Source organism: Diadema antillarum, unplaced genomic scaffold (assembly GCF_040938485.1).
Source record: "Diadema antillarum isolate AM-2024a unplaced genomic scaffold, OU_Dant_1.0 scf00000069, whole genome shotgun sequence".
Taxonomy (NCBI): Eukaryota; Metazoa; Echinodermata; class Echinoidea; order Diadematoida; family Diadematidae; genus Diadema; species Diadema antillarum.
Window position 1 is genome coordinate 1125522 of NW_027270958.1, and position 15199 is coordinate 1140720.

The 15199-nt window shown below is 38.7% G+C and overlaps 1 protein-coding gene across 1 annotated transcript in view; it reads left to right on the forward strand.

The window, feature by feature from the left end:
• LOC139716767 (uncharacterized) overlaps window positions 1-15199 on the forward strand; it is a 41500-nt gene that overhangs the window by 15972 nt on the left and 10329 nt on the right. The window contains exons 2-3 of the mRNA XM_071628303.1: window positions 13556-13753; window positions 14919-15020. Coding sequence (XP_071484404.1) covers window positions 13556-13753; window positions 14919-15020 — 300 coding nt within the window. The remainder of the gene's footprint in view (window positions 1-13555; window positions 13754-14918; window positions 15021-15199) is intronic.

Sequence of the window (15199 nt, forward strand, 5' to 3'; positions counted from 1 at the left end):
TGTTGGACACGTCTGGTTTTGGGACGCCGGATTTCAGGAGAGTGAGAGCGTTTCCTGTTGTGCTGTTAGCCAAGAAAACCTACATCGGCTGTAATTGAAAAGACAGTTTGACCGACATGCATGTCTGTGCCCTAATTGGTGTCACCTCGGGGCATGTCTACATCTCGGGGAGCAGAGGCATGAGGACAGGAAGTGATGTGATTCCTGCTGTCTCCATGGCGATGGTCAAAGTGCTGAGATGATGGGGGAAAGATGAGATGATGATAAGTTTGTAATTCATGATCACAGACGTAGATACGACAGTTTTCTTTTTAGTAACATTGACTTTGCCCCTTTTCCAAGAAAAATCTAACTTTTACAAAATTGGTTCTCTGGCGAACTATGTAGTCACTGTCATAAATCTTCAATCATCACATTTCATGACCCAAATGCAGGGAAACAAGTACTTGGAGAGGAATGTGTGTAAGATTTTCAACCAATGGAAAGTGTTTTTGTAATTTTGACACCATCACATTAAGGAACATGAGGAAAATTAGTGATATGTCATGACAGACAAAGTATAAATATGAGGCGATTGTTGCTTTACTGGAGTAACTTATGGAATCTAATATTGCTGGTTATAAGCAGCTATAGCAATGATATGGATGAAACAGTATATTAGTAATGATGATAATGGTGCTGATGATTATGATGATGATGATGATTATGATGATGATGATGTTTATAGAGGCAAGCAATGATTGTTAACTACAGTCAAGAATAAACACCAATAAGTCTAAACCATGGGGAAATGGGAGATGTGGAACCACAAAATAAATGTTGGAGGAAGTGATAGAAAGTATTCCAGCTGAGATGGGGGCTTAGGTGGGGGCTGATCAGTCTTATATCCACCTGCGGTATACCAGCAACTGCTGGTATTCGGTGACCCTATACCCCTTCCCACGGACATACACCCCCTTCCAGCACAATTAAGACTGCGGATGACGTCAATGCCTAAAACATGTTGATTGGAACGGTCATTTACCTAAATGAAAACAGAGGATCCTTGTGCATGTAAACCACCGTGAACTTTGGTAATTACCCCTCTCCGTTCTTTGACCCAAATGTGGAACAATTTTTGCACTATGAAGGTCCTTTTTCATAATTTAGTGTCAGTTACATTAGATTACAATATAAGATTCTGAAATCTGAAAATGAGAAAGGTGGTACAGGTAAAAAGATTGTTTGTCAATCAGTCATTTCCAAGATTCTTGATGAATGCTCATATAACACATGCATAGCATCCGGGTCATGTGAGCAATGGGAGGTGGACAAATGTGACCATGCACCTCAAAACGAACATAAAGTCGCACACACTGATTTTGCGTGAGGACTGAAAATAAGTGAAATGGGTCAACCTAGCCGAACTTGACTTTTTCATATTTTCTGAAAGAGCGGGTCTTCTTTTACATTATGCTAAAATTTGGTATCATAAAACGGGCAGGAAAGTGTGTTTTTCTAGCAGTTTATCTTGAACATTTTTGGTAGAATAGTGTGATTAGGTGTGTCGTTGGAATCCCTTTTTCATTTCTGAAAAACCTTGTCCACACTTTTCACTTTCAACTCTAATAACTTTTGAAAGGATGGCGCTACTGCTTTGAAAGTTGGCATTAATTATGGACAGAATGTGTTAATGAGGCATGCTTAATTTCAATTCAATTTGATAATTCCTTCATTGTTGTTACTCTGGTGGTTTACTTCCTGTTTTTTGTCCTATTTATCGCACAGCCAGCACAGTTTGGTAAAGATTAAGCGCTTAAATAGACACTGTACTTCAGAGCCTCTTTTCTCAGTTCACACTTTTCCTGAGTTTGTGCTTTCTTTCCAATATTTAGATAGGTTAGGAGAGTCCATTTGATTTGACTTATACATCATTTTAAAGCTTAAAGTCTGCTCTTTCAGAATATGGTCTTAACTAAAAATTCATGTCTGGCGACTTTTTGTTTGTTTTGAGGTGCAGGGTCAGAAATGATCCTGTAATGATTATGATTTTGTCAGTCTTTGATTAAAATATTTCTCAGACTTCACAATAAATCAGAAATCAGTCATTGGAATACCCAGTCACTTCATGAGCATACTTTTGATGGTGAAGAAAAGATGAGATAATAGTCTTTCTCATAATAAAAGATGGAGACCTATTTTTTTTTTTCTATACATAGCAGAAGTAATGCATTGCAATTTAAATGGGAGTATGGAAAAATGTTCTGCAAGGCGTACAAAAAGCATGCCCAGTGAGATAAAGTGGCATTCTTCTGACCTGGGTATAGTCTTTGAAAAGTATGCATAGGCCCTACGGCTCCGTTTAAGATGGAAAATCTTTTGATTCCTCGCTCTCATCAAAACTTCCTTCACTCTTTGCTCTGTTTAAATTAAATATCGTGATACAAAGATTAGAATATTTTTATATGATTACAGCTCATACTGCTGTAGATATTGAAATTCATTGATGTATGGTAGATTGATATCTGAAAATGTCCCGTGTGTCATCTTTTTAGGTCAACTTTTTTTTTTTTTATATATAGAAAGCATTGTTAAAGTCATCAAAACATATATTCAATAGCTGTCCTATATAGAACCTTTTATCATGCTAGTGGTTAGTTTAGAACCAGAAATGCAAAAGCTTCAATGGCTGTCTGTAGAATACATCCCATCTGCTTTTCAACTGGTCATTTGAGATGTAGATAACATGCGCTAACGCTGATCCTGCGAGGAAATGTGAGGAATGCATATATTGCATTTGGGAACACGACATAATTTGTATGTCACCCCAGAGAGGAATATCAAAGTGAAGTGAGTGATGGAGAATAGAATTGCAAGAAAGTGGTAAACACAGGGACTGTATAATATTATGCCCTGGTGGCTGTTATTCAATCATGCAATTCAGGAAATTGAAGAAAATAGGATCTTCATTTTAATACAGTCTGATGAGCAGCCGGTGCAGAAAATGGCCAAACATGACTTCATAATGTCGGCTTTCATTACTCTTCCATTACAATCCAAATTCAGTGGTTTATTTTTTTTTTCGGCCTAGTCAGCGGTGCTTGTATGGTAATTTAATTGGAAAAATGCTGCCTGCTCTTTTGTTGTTGTTGTTTGTGATGCTGTTTTTATCGAGAGTGGTTGATTGGGACTTGTTCCTATGGGTCACGTACAGATGGCTAACAACAATTTTGCGGTAGATGCTAAATATGTGGCATTATGGAAGCTGGTTAGAAGACTGATCGCAGTAGGGAATGTAATTGCAATCGCTGCACAGGACACCAAAAACAGAATGATAATAATAAAAAGAATTTTGAGCCCTAGTTTCAGCAGTATGCAATTTCAGCTGGCAGAGCAAAAAAAAAAGAAAGAAGCATAGTAAAGGTAGAAATAAAATGTGCAATAGACGACGTCATCCTCTCCATTCAAGCACATTTGTAACAATCAAGTAGGTGTATTGTATACGTTTATTTGGTGGATGCATTCAGCGTGTGCTGAAACATGTTATATCCGGAGCAGTGAGATTAGAAAGATTTCTGTAGATGGTATAATCATGTCTTTGGTTTCTGTGCAGGGAACAAAATTGTTATTGTGAGCAATGTATTTGACTTCCTGTCCATATTTTGTCTTAACTCTCTCTCTGGATGGCAAGAGTTTTCAGAAAAATAGCTATAGAAAAGGTCAAGTTTGATTCTAATAAACATTGAATATGTATAGTGATGAACACTGTTTTTGGGATACAGTTGGGCCCATTTACAGGGGTTATTCAGTTGCTTTTATATTACTTATTGAATTGAATTTGAATGTATTCATTGAATTATATACACATTCCTTTCTGAGTGATATTAGAACAAATGAATGTGGTATCTAGATAACAAATGAATGTGGTATCTAGATAACAAATGAATGTGGTATCTAGATAGAACACATTTAAGCAATTCATATTTCATTGCTTGTCTGGCAGAAGGGTCCTAGCAAGTTCACATTGTGCAAGCCTTAGGCCCTTCTGCCGGGGAGGCAACAATAATTTTGTGACTTTCTGTCATGAATTTGAATAATTATGCAGTACCCGCTGCATGCTATAAGGATTATAGAACCAACACTTGCTGTCGGATGGAAGCTCGGTGGTCTAGTGGAGATGACGCCTGTCCAGAGATCGGGAGGTAGTAGGTTCGAATTGTACTCGAGTATGCATGCCCATGATTTCTTTGATCAAGGCTATTACTAAAAAACTGATCAATTCAGTGCTTATTTATAATAATAATAATAATACAGGGTACTTATAATACACCAATTCCACATAACTAATGTGCTCAAGGTATGTCGATGTAGGGCAATTTGTCTATCAGTTGCAATGAAAACCTCTCAATTGAAGAATTTCATGAATTTGAACAATAATTTTGTAGTTAGATAACGAAGAAAACGACGTTCATAACATTATATAAAGCATATGTATCAGGGAAATATCAAGTCATCATGACTTTATCAACCAAAAAAGAGAGGGGAACCAAAATTAAAATGCAAAGCTTGTAATACTAAAGCCCCAACTTAAAACTCATTCCGTGCATTTTTAGCTCACCTGAGCCAAAGGCTCAAGTGAGCTATTGTGATCGCCCTTCGTCCAGCGTGCGTCGTGCGTCGTGCGTCGTGCGTAAACTTTTTACATTTTCATCTTCTTCTTGAAAACCCCAAGACCGATTTTCATCAAACTTGGCAGGTAGCATCCCTAGGGGGTTAGAAATTCAATTTCTTAAAATGGGCACCATGCCCCACCCAGGGGGCCCCCAGGGGGGCCCAAACCCCCCAAAATTAAGGAATCTGTAAAAATCTTCTTCTCTAGAACCAGAAGTGATAGAGCTAAGTTAATACTATGAGTTAGTACATTGATGACTATAGTTTCAAGTTTGTTCATGGCAGAATCAGGGGTGCCCCCCCTTGGGACCCAGGGGAGGGGGGTGGGGAAGGTCCAAATGGGGGCCTGAATTGTACATTTTCATCTTCTTCTTGAGTACCCCACGACCCATTTTCACCAAACTTGGCAGGTAGCATCCCTAGGGGGTTAGGAACTCAATTTATTAAAATGGGCACCATGCCCCACCCAGGGGGCCCCCAGGGGGCCCAAATGCCCCCAAATTAAGGAATCTGTAAAAATCTTCTTCTCTAGAACCAGAAGTGATAGAGCTAAGTTAATACTATGAGTTTGTACATTGATGACTGTAGTTTCAAGTTTGTTCATGACAGAATCAGGGGGGCCCCCCTTGGGACCCACAGGAGGGGGGTGAGGTTGGGTCCTAACGGGGCCTAAATTGTACATTTTTATCTTCTTCTTGAGAACCCCACGACCCATTTTCACCAAACTTGGCAGGTAGCATCCCTAGGGGGTTAGGATCTCAATTTGTTAAAATGGGCACCATGCCCCACCCAGGGGGCCCCCAGGGGGGCCAAAACCCCCAAAATGAAGGAATCTTTAAAAATCTTCTCTAGATAGAATCAGAAGTTATAGAGCTAAGATAATACTATGAGTGAGTACATTAATGACTGTAGTTTCAAGTTTGTTCATAGGAGATCCAGGGGTGTCCCTCTTGGGGGCAGGGGGGGGGGGGGGGGGGGGTTGGTTGGGAAGGTCCAAATGGGGGCCTGAATTGTACATTTTCATCTTCTTCCTGAAAACCTCATGATGTATTTTCGTCAAACTTGGCAGGTAGCATCCCTAGGGGGTCAGGATCTCAATTTATAAAAATGGGCACCATGCCCCACCCAGAGGGCCCCAGGGGGCCCCAATCCCCCCAAATTAAGGAATCTTAAAAAATCTGGGCCCTTATTGTACATTTTAATCTTCTACTTGAGAATGCCTGGTCAAATTTTGGTAGAGCTGTGAATAATTTAGATTAGTGACTGCGTGAAAGGTGAACTTGCGATACTCGGTGAGCGCTAGACCCGCGGGTCTCTTGTCTTTCTGTAAAATGATAAAATCATGATCATGAAAGAATAAAATGTTAGAACATAAAATTGAAAGTTGTAACTGAACATTATTCATCCACCTGAAGAAACAGCGAGACTTGATAGAAATGCAAATCTCTATTTCCTTACATTTCCTGAATGAAACTAGTTTGTAGTAATCGTTATCAAGTTTCTGTCTGTGCCAGTATGATAAAATATTCAGTTAGAAGAATTGTGTGTAACTTATCTTTTTATATGTTCATTGTTCATGGTTTATTATCTCGTTGAGGACGGGCTGATTTGCTTGAACACGCATTTCCCGTAGACACCTGCCCGAGTATACTCGGACTAGTGTTCAGTGGGGTAAGAATATGAAAGGCAGCCAGATGCTGACTTGCTCATAATAATGAAAACTATTGGCAAATAAAGGAAGCATACAGCATATTTTCACAGAATTTATATCAAGAATGTATCCAGAAAGTGAAAACTAGTGTGTGTGCCAGAAATAGATTGAGAGTGGCAGCATGTTGTCATGACAACAATGACTGCAATAGATCAATATGTAATGGAAAGTGGCGTATGCATGTTTAGGAATGTCTGGATCATCCAATCTGTGTTCAGTCTTAGGTTTAAAGGGATGGTATAGTTTTGGTAGGGATAGATATTCAGGTTTTTACTGTGAGATAATCATTAACCTCTTGTGTGAAATATTAAAGAGCATACGATTCTAATAGAAATTCAGAGTTTGTTTGATGACAGTTGGTCTTGAAATGGTTGAGATATCCAATAACAAAGATGCCCTAAGAAAAGGTGGCTCACTTTTTATAAGGACCACTCTGTTTTGCTTTGTTTGGGATATCCCAGCCAGTTCAAAACCAATTTTCATCCAATAAACCTTTAATTCCTCTTAGAATCATATGCTCTTTAATATTTCATACAGGAGATTTCTAATAATGTTGCAAAATGTTAAAACCTAAATCCCCATCGAAACCAAAACTATACTATCCCTTTAATGGTATTTCACAGTTGTGCCATTTAAAAGCAAGCATGTTAGTTGCTCTCAGTATTTCCAACAAATATACATTAATGTTCAGTATTTGTCTTGTGGGAGGGGGGGAGGGGGGGAGGGGGGGCTAATGATTGGTGAAAAAGAGGCTGTAATCGGCCAACCTGGGTAAAGGTTTTATGAGATTCCTGATGCTGTGGGTACTGATTCACACAATTGTTTTCTGGTGGTGTGAATACAGCAGGTGCATTACAGTGTTGATTTGGCCAGACAGGATGTTCTGACGCCACATTGAAAATTGACTTTTAAACGAAAAAAGAAAAAAAAAAGTTGGTGTTGTAAGATGACTTGTAGTTTGTCTCATTTTCTCTGCCTCTGTTTCCTAGTCTTCCATCTATCTCTCCATCCTTCTGTTCATCACTTTGTCTTGCTCGCATCTGTCTCCGAGATACGATTGTGTGTTTATGACAAAAATTGAGGCCTTTCACGTGAGAGACTTGAACATTCATTTTTCCACTTTGTGCTGAATATGTCTGATATGATTTTCCTCTTTAATTTTTCTCTTCTTCTCTCTATACCTCTCCCTCCATCTCCCCTTAATCTACTCACTTCAAATCTTGTTATATTTCAGTTTTGTCTCACACCTGCAATATATCTTTCAATCATCATATGTTTCTCTCATTTTTCTCTCTCTCCCGCATTTCTTTCTATCCCCCTATCTCTGTATCTAGACAACTTTTGAGTGATGACATTTCATATATATTCAAGTTTTCTACGCTTATTCATCAGCTGCAATATTTCATACATTCCTTCCAGAGTCAGACGGAGAATTTTAATAAAACGCTGATTTATGGCAGTCTGCCAAATGCATGATAATGTGTTGTTTTTTAAGCTGCCTGGAATTCATTGATTTATTAAGGACCCTTTCGCTCAGTGTTTTCTCATCGTAGCTTCCACACTTTGTACGTATGGGTTTATCAACTGGCAAATTTTCCACAAGACGGTGATCGAGACTCACAACGTAATGTGATACCAACATCCGTGTGTGACATGCCTTATGGTTTCAGACTCTGCTGTGCAACATTTCTGGTGATTTTGCGAGGAGAGCGTTGGCAAAGTCGCCCAGCTAATCTCACCATAGTTTCATGATTTTCACTCTCAGTGTGAATATTCCTTGTGAAAGAAATTCATGCAGAAATAAATCAAATGCAGTGTATATAGTAGCAGCCAGAATGTAGTCTTCTGTACTACTACTTGTGTCTGTGGGGAAATGTCTATTATGGCAAAATCAGCTCATGCTCAATGGGTTCAAGAAGCTGTATTCAAATGCAAGCAATGGATTAATAATCGGAAGTGCATGCAAATTCTGGTTGTTGTTTTGGCAATCAGAGTTTCATATTTGGGGAATGTGGTTGGTATGTTTTGTCTGTTTGTTTGTTTGTTTGTATGGTTGTTGTTGTTGTTGTTGTTGTTGTTGTTGTTGTTGTTGTATGAAGAGCAGGTTGGTGTGGTTAAAGGGACATTCCAGACGATTTTCATAATTTCACATCATGTAGTACATAAATAGACAACTCCATGTGTAGATTTGTGGAATTTATTGTGGTTCTTTAGCAGAGAAACAATACTTTGAAAAACCTTAAACAAATTACACTGAACAAGGATGATGACATAGGAGGTTCACATATTTCAGAAATGCAGCAGTGTAATTCCATTACAATACCGCTTGCTTGCGAGTTCACCTGTGCATAATCTATGCATGCCTTCTCCTTTTGTTCTGTTTCCTTGAGCCCCAACTCATGCATTCTTATGGTGACTCTGCCATGTCATCATCCTTGTTCATTGCAATTTGTTCTAAATTTTGAAAATATTCTTATTCTTCATCCAAATTATCACAAATTCTGAAACTCTTTCCTCAGTATAACTAATTTATAGTTGTTCAAATGAAAAAATCTGAAAATCATCCGGAGGTCTCCTTTAAGTGACTGTATCTCTTTGGACTGAGACAGTGACAAGATTTTCCATCTTGAAGGATGAATACCATATACCAATAATGATACCAGGATAGACATTGGAGAGAGAGAATATTCCAAGCTAGTAATGTGCCACACTCGCCACAAGTTCCTCTCCTATGAATGAAGTCATGAAGAAATACTTTCAAATTCAAGCATGTTGTCTATTAACCAAAGAGATTTTGATATTTTACTTGAAAGTGTCACCATTTCAAGCAAACAATTATGAGCAGAAAAATATCAAGTGTTTTAGACTCCCCCGCAGACAATATGGCCAATGCAGCTGCTAGATTTGGAAGATGGGTGCCGTCGATCCGCTTGGCATCTTCGTCTTCTACCTCTTGGAGCCAATTATGTTTCTAATAAGATTATGTGACATTAAATATGGGGACATTATGGGATTATTTCATCATGGAGGGTTGGTAACTCACTCCCCATCAATATTCCTCTCACTTGACTGTGGATGTATGAGATCAGACAGTATTCTGACTTCATTAACCTTTCCTTCAATTGGGAGAGATAGAGCGGAATAGAGGTATACAGACTGACAAGCTAGTTTCAGTTTATCTGCGAACATGGTTCAGAAGGAAGCTAATATCGCTCATTTTCAGAGAAAGAAGTCGCCAAGCTGGAATTAAGTGAATGTTGCTAGAATGTCTAGTCCATTATGTTATGGGTCTCAACTTATTGCACTCATAATCATTATGGAGAATTTATGGTTCAGAAATCCATTTTTTGTCATTTTTTCCCCCTTTTGATTCTGGGTGCTAAAAAGATGTCTAAACCCATTCACTACAAAGTTTGACTTCCAACCTTTGCCAAGTTACTATGCTACTACATGCTGCTTTAATTTGATGTTCACAAAATTAATCTGGTAGTCTTGGATTTGTGACAAAAGTGGCTGGCTCAAGCACAGAGTGATACTATACAGATTCTATGTTCACAGGACATAATGCTTTACTCTTCTCATTTACCACTACTTACCCACTAGGTGTCATTTGGCAGGATACTTGTTTTGGCAGGACACCATTATATGCTGAATGTCTTCTGAAATTGTAACCTTATTTGTTCTGAGAAGAATTGTACAAGAAAGTTCAGTTCCTAATAAACAGCAGTGCTTCCTCAAACTTTTACCAGCCAAGAGAATGACTAACATAAAATCAGAATGTCCTCATTTTTTTAATGAATAACTGTGGAAGCTGAATTCAATATGAAGGAAAATGGAGGGATTACCAACTACTCTAGAGTGATGTAAATGCTAAAATATTAAGAATGCAGAGTAGGTTTTGGAGAAAAATAGCCTGCAGTGTTTATCAATGATGATAAGTAGTATTAGTAGAGGAAAACAACAAGGTTTATAGGGAGATGGCTAGGTCATATGACTTGGAAGGACATCAGTGACCATGAGATATGATGAAAAGAAGGGTATGGAAGTAAGAGGTCAGTCTTGGATTTATTAGCATTTCACCCCAGGGAGAGAAAACAAGACCATTTTCAATCTATTGATCAAAATTCGTATCCACAAAGAGATAGAAGACGTATAGACAGATGGAGTTTGCTGTGGTTCACTCAGCAAACTTCCAGGCTTACACGTTGTTGCAATAAAGAGATGTAGGACGAGCGTTTACCATAAAAGACCTTTGTAGCTTCCTTTATTCTCTCTTGCGTATGGCGTACAATACTCGATGCAATGCAACGCAATGCAGTACAGTGAGGTATGATATCGTAAAACAGTAGCGTGCGGTGGTATGCAGTGCATGGTACGATATGCAGTAGCAGTAGTAGCTGTAGATACTGTCGTAGCTAGTTGTAGTATATGCAGTAGTAAATTCAACAACTGTGTCTGTTACACCTGAAATAATGACCAAACACACATAATATAAACACAGGTAAGTCATCTTTCTGTTATGTGTACAAGTTATGCCAATCAATACAACTGTCTGTGCATTTACCTTTCCCTGAATGCTAGAACAAATACACGTGAAGCGTATGTTTCAACTTCTGTTAAATATTGGCACCAAATTCCTTAACATGTGCATGTGCCACCAAAGGAAAGAAGATTACACATTCATGTTCATGCACATGTCTAAACTGTCTTGCAAGTCATGATACAATCTACATCAGCTGTTGTTGTTATATCTTTGTGTTATATTGTCCAAAGGTATCAATGAAATATCTTTTTTGCTCATACAAGGTTTTGTTCTTTTTTTTTACATAAACAGTCCTTGCTCATCATTAATACATCACTGGTTAGAAATCTGTTGCATCCAACATACATGTATTATCCAACCTTTACCAATAGGTAAACCAGTTGCAAGTTTAACATGTGAATGATTCTTTGATTGCATCTCACAGGACTGCCTAACTACCATGAATCAGCCACTCGAGGAGTTTGTTCACATGAAACAGGCTGAAATAATAAACTGTGCCACTACTTTGTTTAATTATTCCCAATATAAACGTCTGCAATGACATTATACAGTATATGTGATTATTACCAAAGGGCGCCTAATTTGAGACTATGTGAAAGGCGTATCACCTTATATTTACCCCAAAATATCACTCCGCCTCTTTTATTGGCGTGAATCGGTTACCAAGGAACACCAAGCCAGCTAATTACTAATAAAATAGTTCCTGAACAGACCGAATTCACATTATTTTTACTGCAACTGCGAATTCACCTCAAACACAATTATCAATCCTTACAATTGTTCTTCAAACAATCAATAACACTCCATATCATATTTCTCATACCCCAATCAGACACCAAATGTCTTTTAAACTTGCACTAGTTACAGCACGCTCAAGGGCCGTGAATCAAACTTTCAATAGGCAAGTGCACACAATGTCAATGTCATGAACGATCGAAGCTAAGAATGCTAACTGATCGAGCAAACCACAAATCTAACAATCACCCTTTGCACTATCAAATTGATCCACAAGGGTCACAAAACTATAGATTTTCAGGTCTAACAATCCCACCTTCTTAATTGGCATAAATCTTACAAAAAGATACTCGGTTCTGGAAGTTGCGAATGAGTGCTTCATCTCGAATACTCGCTGTGGTGATGCCTCATATGAACATGCCAGACGCACGCTAGTCTTTTCACCAGCCGTGCTTAACTATCCAAACAAATTATATGATAGCACAGTTAACAATGTATCAAGAAGTGTACAAATGGCAAGATATGGGTATAAACTTATAAGGATTGCTTCCAGTCAGCAGTATTTCAAACACACCTTGCCTTTGGAGAGGCAATTAAAAATAAGTGTACAAATGTATGCCACCTTCATTGTTAACATGTCATATCATGACAGAGTTCAAACCCTGTGCTTACCAACTACCTAGGGACTTTGGATTCATCTTTTTTTCTTAGTGTGCGTACAGGTATGCGTCGGGATGTACATCAGCAAGTTGATATCGCATTGTCCTGAGTAGAGTTGAATGTAGCATGTTAGCCATCTGTAATATGGCATTGAGTTCTCAGGATTCGAGGGACAAAAGTGGGTCTTTGTGAGATACATTTTCAAGCTGTGAATGAAATGGTGATGATTCTGCCTTAACTTCAACCCTGCTTTAAAGGGATGGTATAGTTTTGGCTGAGATGGAACTTCAGGTTTCCAACTTGTTTGTGTGTGATATCATGAGAAAACTCCTATGAAATATGAAAATTACACAATTCTAATTGCAATTCAAAGTTTATTTGTTGAAAATTTGTTTTGAAATGGCTGAGATATCCAAAAAAAAAAGAGGTCCTATAAATAACGGTGGGACCCATCTTTCATTAGGACCACTTTGTTTTACTTTGCTTTTTGATTTCTATATGTCAGCCATTTCAGAACCAATTTTCATCAAATAATTTTTGAATTCGTCTCGGAATTTTATGCTCTTTCATATTTCATAAGATGTTTCTAATTATCTCACTCAAACTCAAAATCTGAATTCCCCATCTCAACCAAAACTATACCATCCCTTTTATCATGATATGAATTAACAAATGATAAAGATGGATTGTTTATGACCTCATTAAAAAACAAACCCTCCCTGAATGTGCATTCATGTCTTGACCTTCTGGAGAAAAAAAAGAAACAAAAACAAAAGCAAAGATCTTTTCACTTTGCTCACCTCAAATTTATAGGTGTATCATTAGATGCCAGAAAATGCATTTATGATTATTCGAGAACTGCTGTTGATGTTTGAGCAGACACATTTATTACTCATGTGTAACACTGAATTTCTGTGAAGACAGAGCACTGTGTCTTTAGCTTATTTCTTAGATCTGAAGAAAACCTCTGAATTAACAGTGCAAGAAATAAAGACACCCCTGAAACTCTTCCAATAGATAAACCTTAATCAAAGCCACACCTCTCTGTGGTTCTTGGAAATCTTCAGGAGTGCAAAATATGTAAGTGTGTCATGCTTCAGTGGGTCTATTACGATCAGTCATACCTCAGTTTGTTTGTTTGGTTGGGGTTTTTTTTTTCAGAGCTATTTCAAGAATATTCATGTGCAATTCAGTCAAAAGCGAGATTACATTTCATTTGCTTTTCTTGCATGTTTCGTGTTTTGCTCTTTTCTTAGATCATACCTCAAGCCCGAGTTCCTCCCAAACAGAGCAGTCTCAGTCCACGCCCTCTTCAGCGAAGGGCGCCACCAGCAGTCAGATGACGTCAGAGGCTCCCAGTGGTGGTGGAGGCTTGTCGGGAGGCATCATTGCCGCCATCATCATCTGCGCTCTCGTCGTCATCCTCAGCGTCGTCCTTCTCATCTGGTTTTGCAGTAAGTCTGCCTCGTTATCATTAGCTGCTGTCTCCCTATAAACCCTCTCTGTACCAATATACCTATATAAACATTTTTAAAAGTCACTATGATGTTTATAGAACATCAGTTGTCCCACCCTATGCTTTGTTGTGTTCACCCCATGTTACTGCGGCCTAGTAGGTTTCCCATCAGCACCGTGACAGCCGTGACAAATTTTTTGACAGTTTAAAAATTTGACACCGTATCCATGGAAATCATAGACTGTCACCTTTGCCCATCCTATCCCCCGTGTTGTCTCACGTCCATCCCGTTTTGTCAACGGTGGTCTGAAATGTGACTGTTGTGGCCGCCAGGAACATGGTGTAAGCACAGCATTAGCAGCTGGCTGTTTTAGATATTCTCAGTACTATGCAATGAGTAATAACCCCATATTCCACAGAGATTTTTTTCTCATCGGTCACTCGTCAGAAGCAAAGATTGTTGCTTTTGGCTACTCACCGAAGTGTATCGGATCGTAGTCTGATGAATCCAACTTGGTTGGTCGAATATCAGATGAGTGTCGGGCATGTTGCGTGTGATTCTCAGCAGAAGATCTTGCCTCATTGAATCACTGCCCGACATGTCTGACGCTGACCTGGGGGGCGTTTCATCAACGAGTTCGTCGGAGGTTTTCACCGACAAATTTGCTATCAGCCAATCAGACGCAAGGATTTACACTGACAACTGTTAAAAGCTAATGAAATCCTTGGTCTGATTGGCTGATAGCAAATTTGTCGGTGAAAACTCCGACGAACTCGTTGATGAAACGCCCCCCCTGGGGGGCATTTCATGAAGGAACATGTCGGATAAAATGTCCGACAAGTCAATTATATCCGACAATTTCAGAGAAATCAGCCAATCAGACTAAAGAATTTCTCAAAACTTGTCGGATAAAAGAGACTTGTCAGATATTTTATCCAACAAGTTCCTTCATGAAATGCCCGCCTGATAGTCAACCAACACAAGTCAGCTTCTTCGGACTGTGATCCGATATACTTTGGTAGGTAGCCAGAAGTGATAAACTTTAATAACTTCCGATGAGTGACCGATGAGAGAAAATCTCTGTGGAATGGGGATATAAGGGATGCTATTCCTACTCCAGTAAATTTTGATCATTTTTTTTTTTTCGTTCCATGGTATACAGGATACAGGAAACAAACCTGCTGTAAAGGTCACAAGGTCAGGGCAAGAGGATCCATGAAGAATGAGACTTTCACTTCAGATGGCGGTCTCAATGGATTTGGAAGTAAGTTCAGATGAAATCTAATGACTTCAGTAAAGTACAATAGGATATGGGTCACCGTTATCGACATAGCACTGATTGAAATGGTAAAATTCACACTATAAAAGTGGAAATTTTCGTGCATTTCATGCAACCAGAAAGTATCACGAAAATAAAAGCACACGAATATTTTTGCTTGCCAT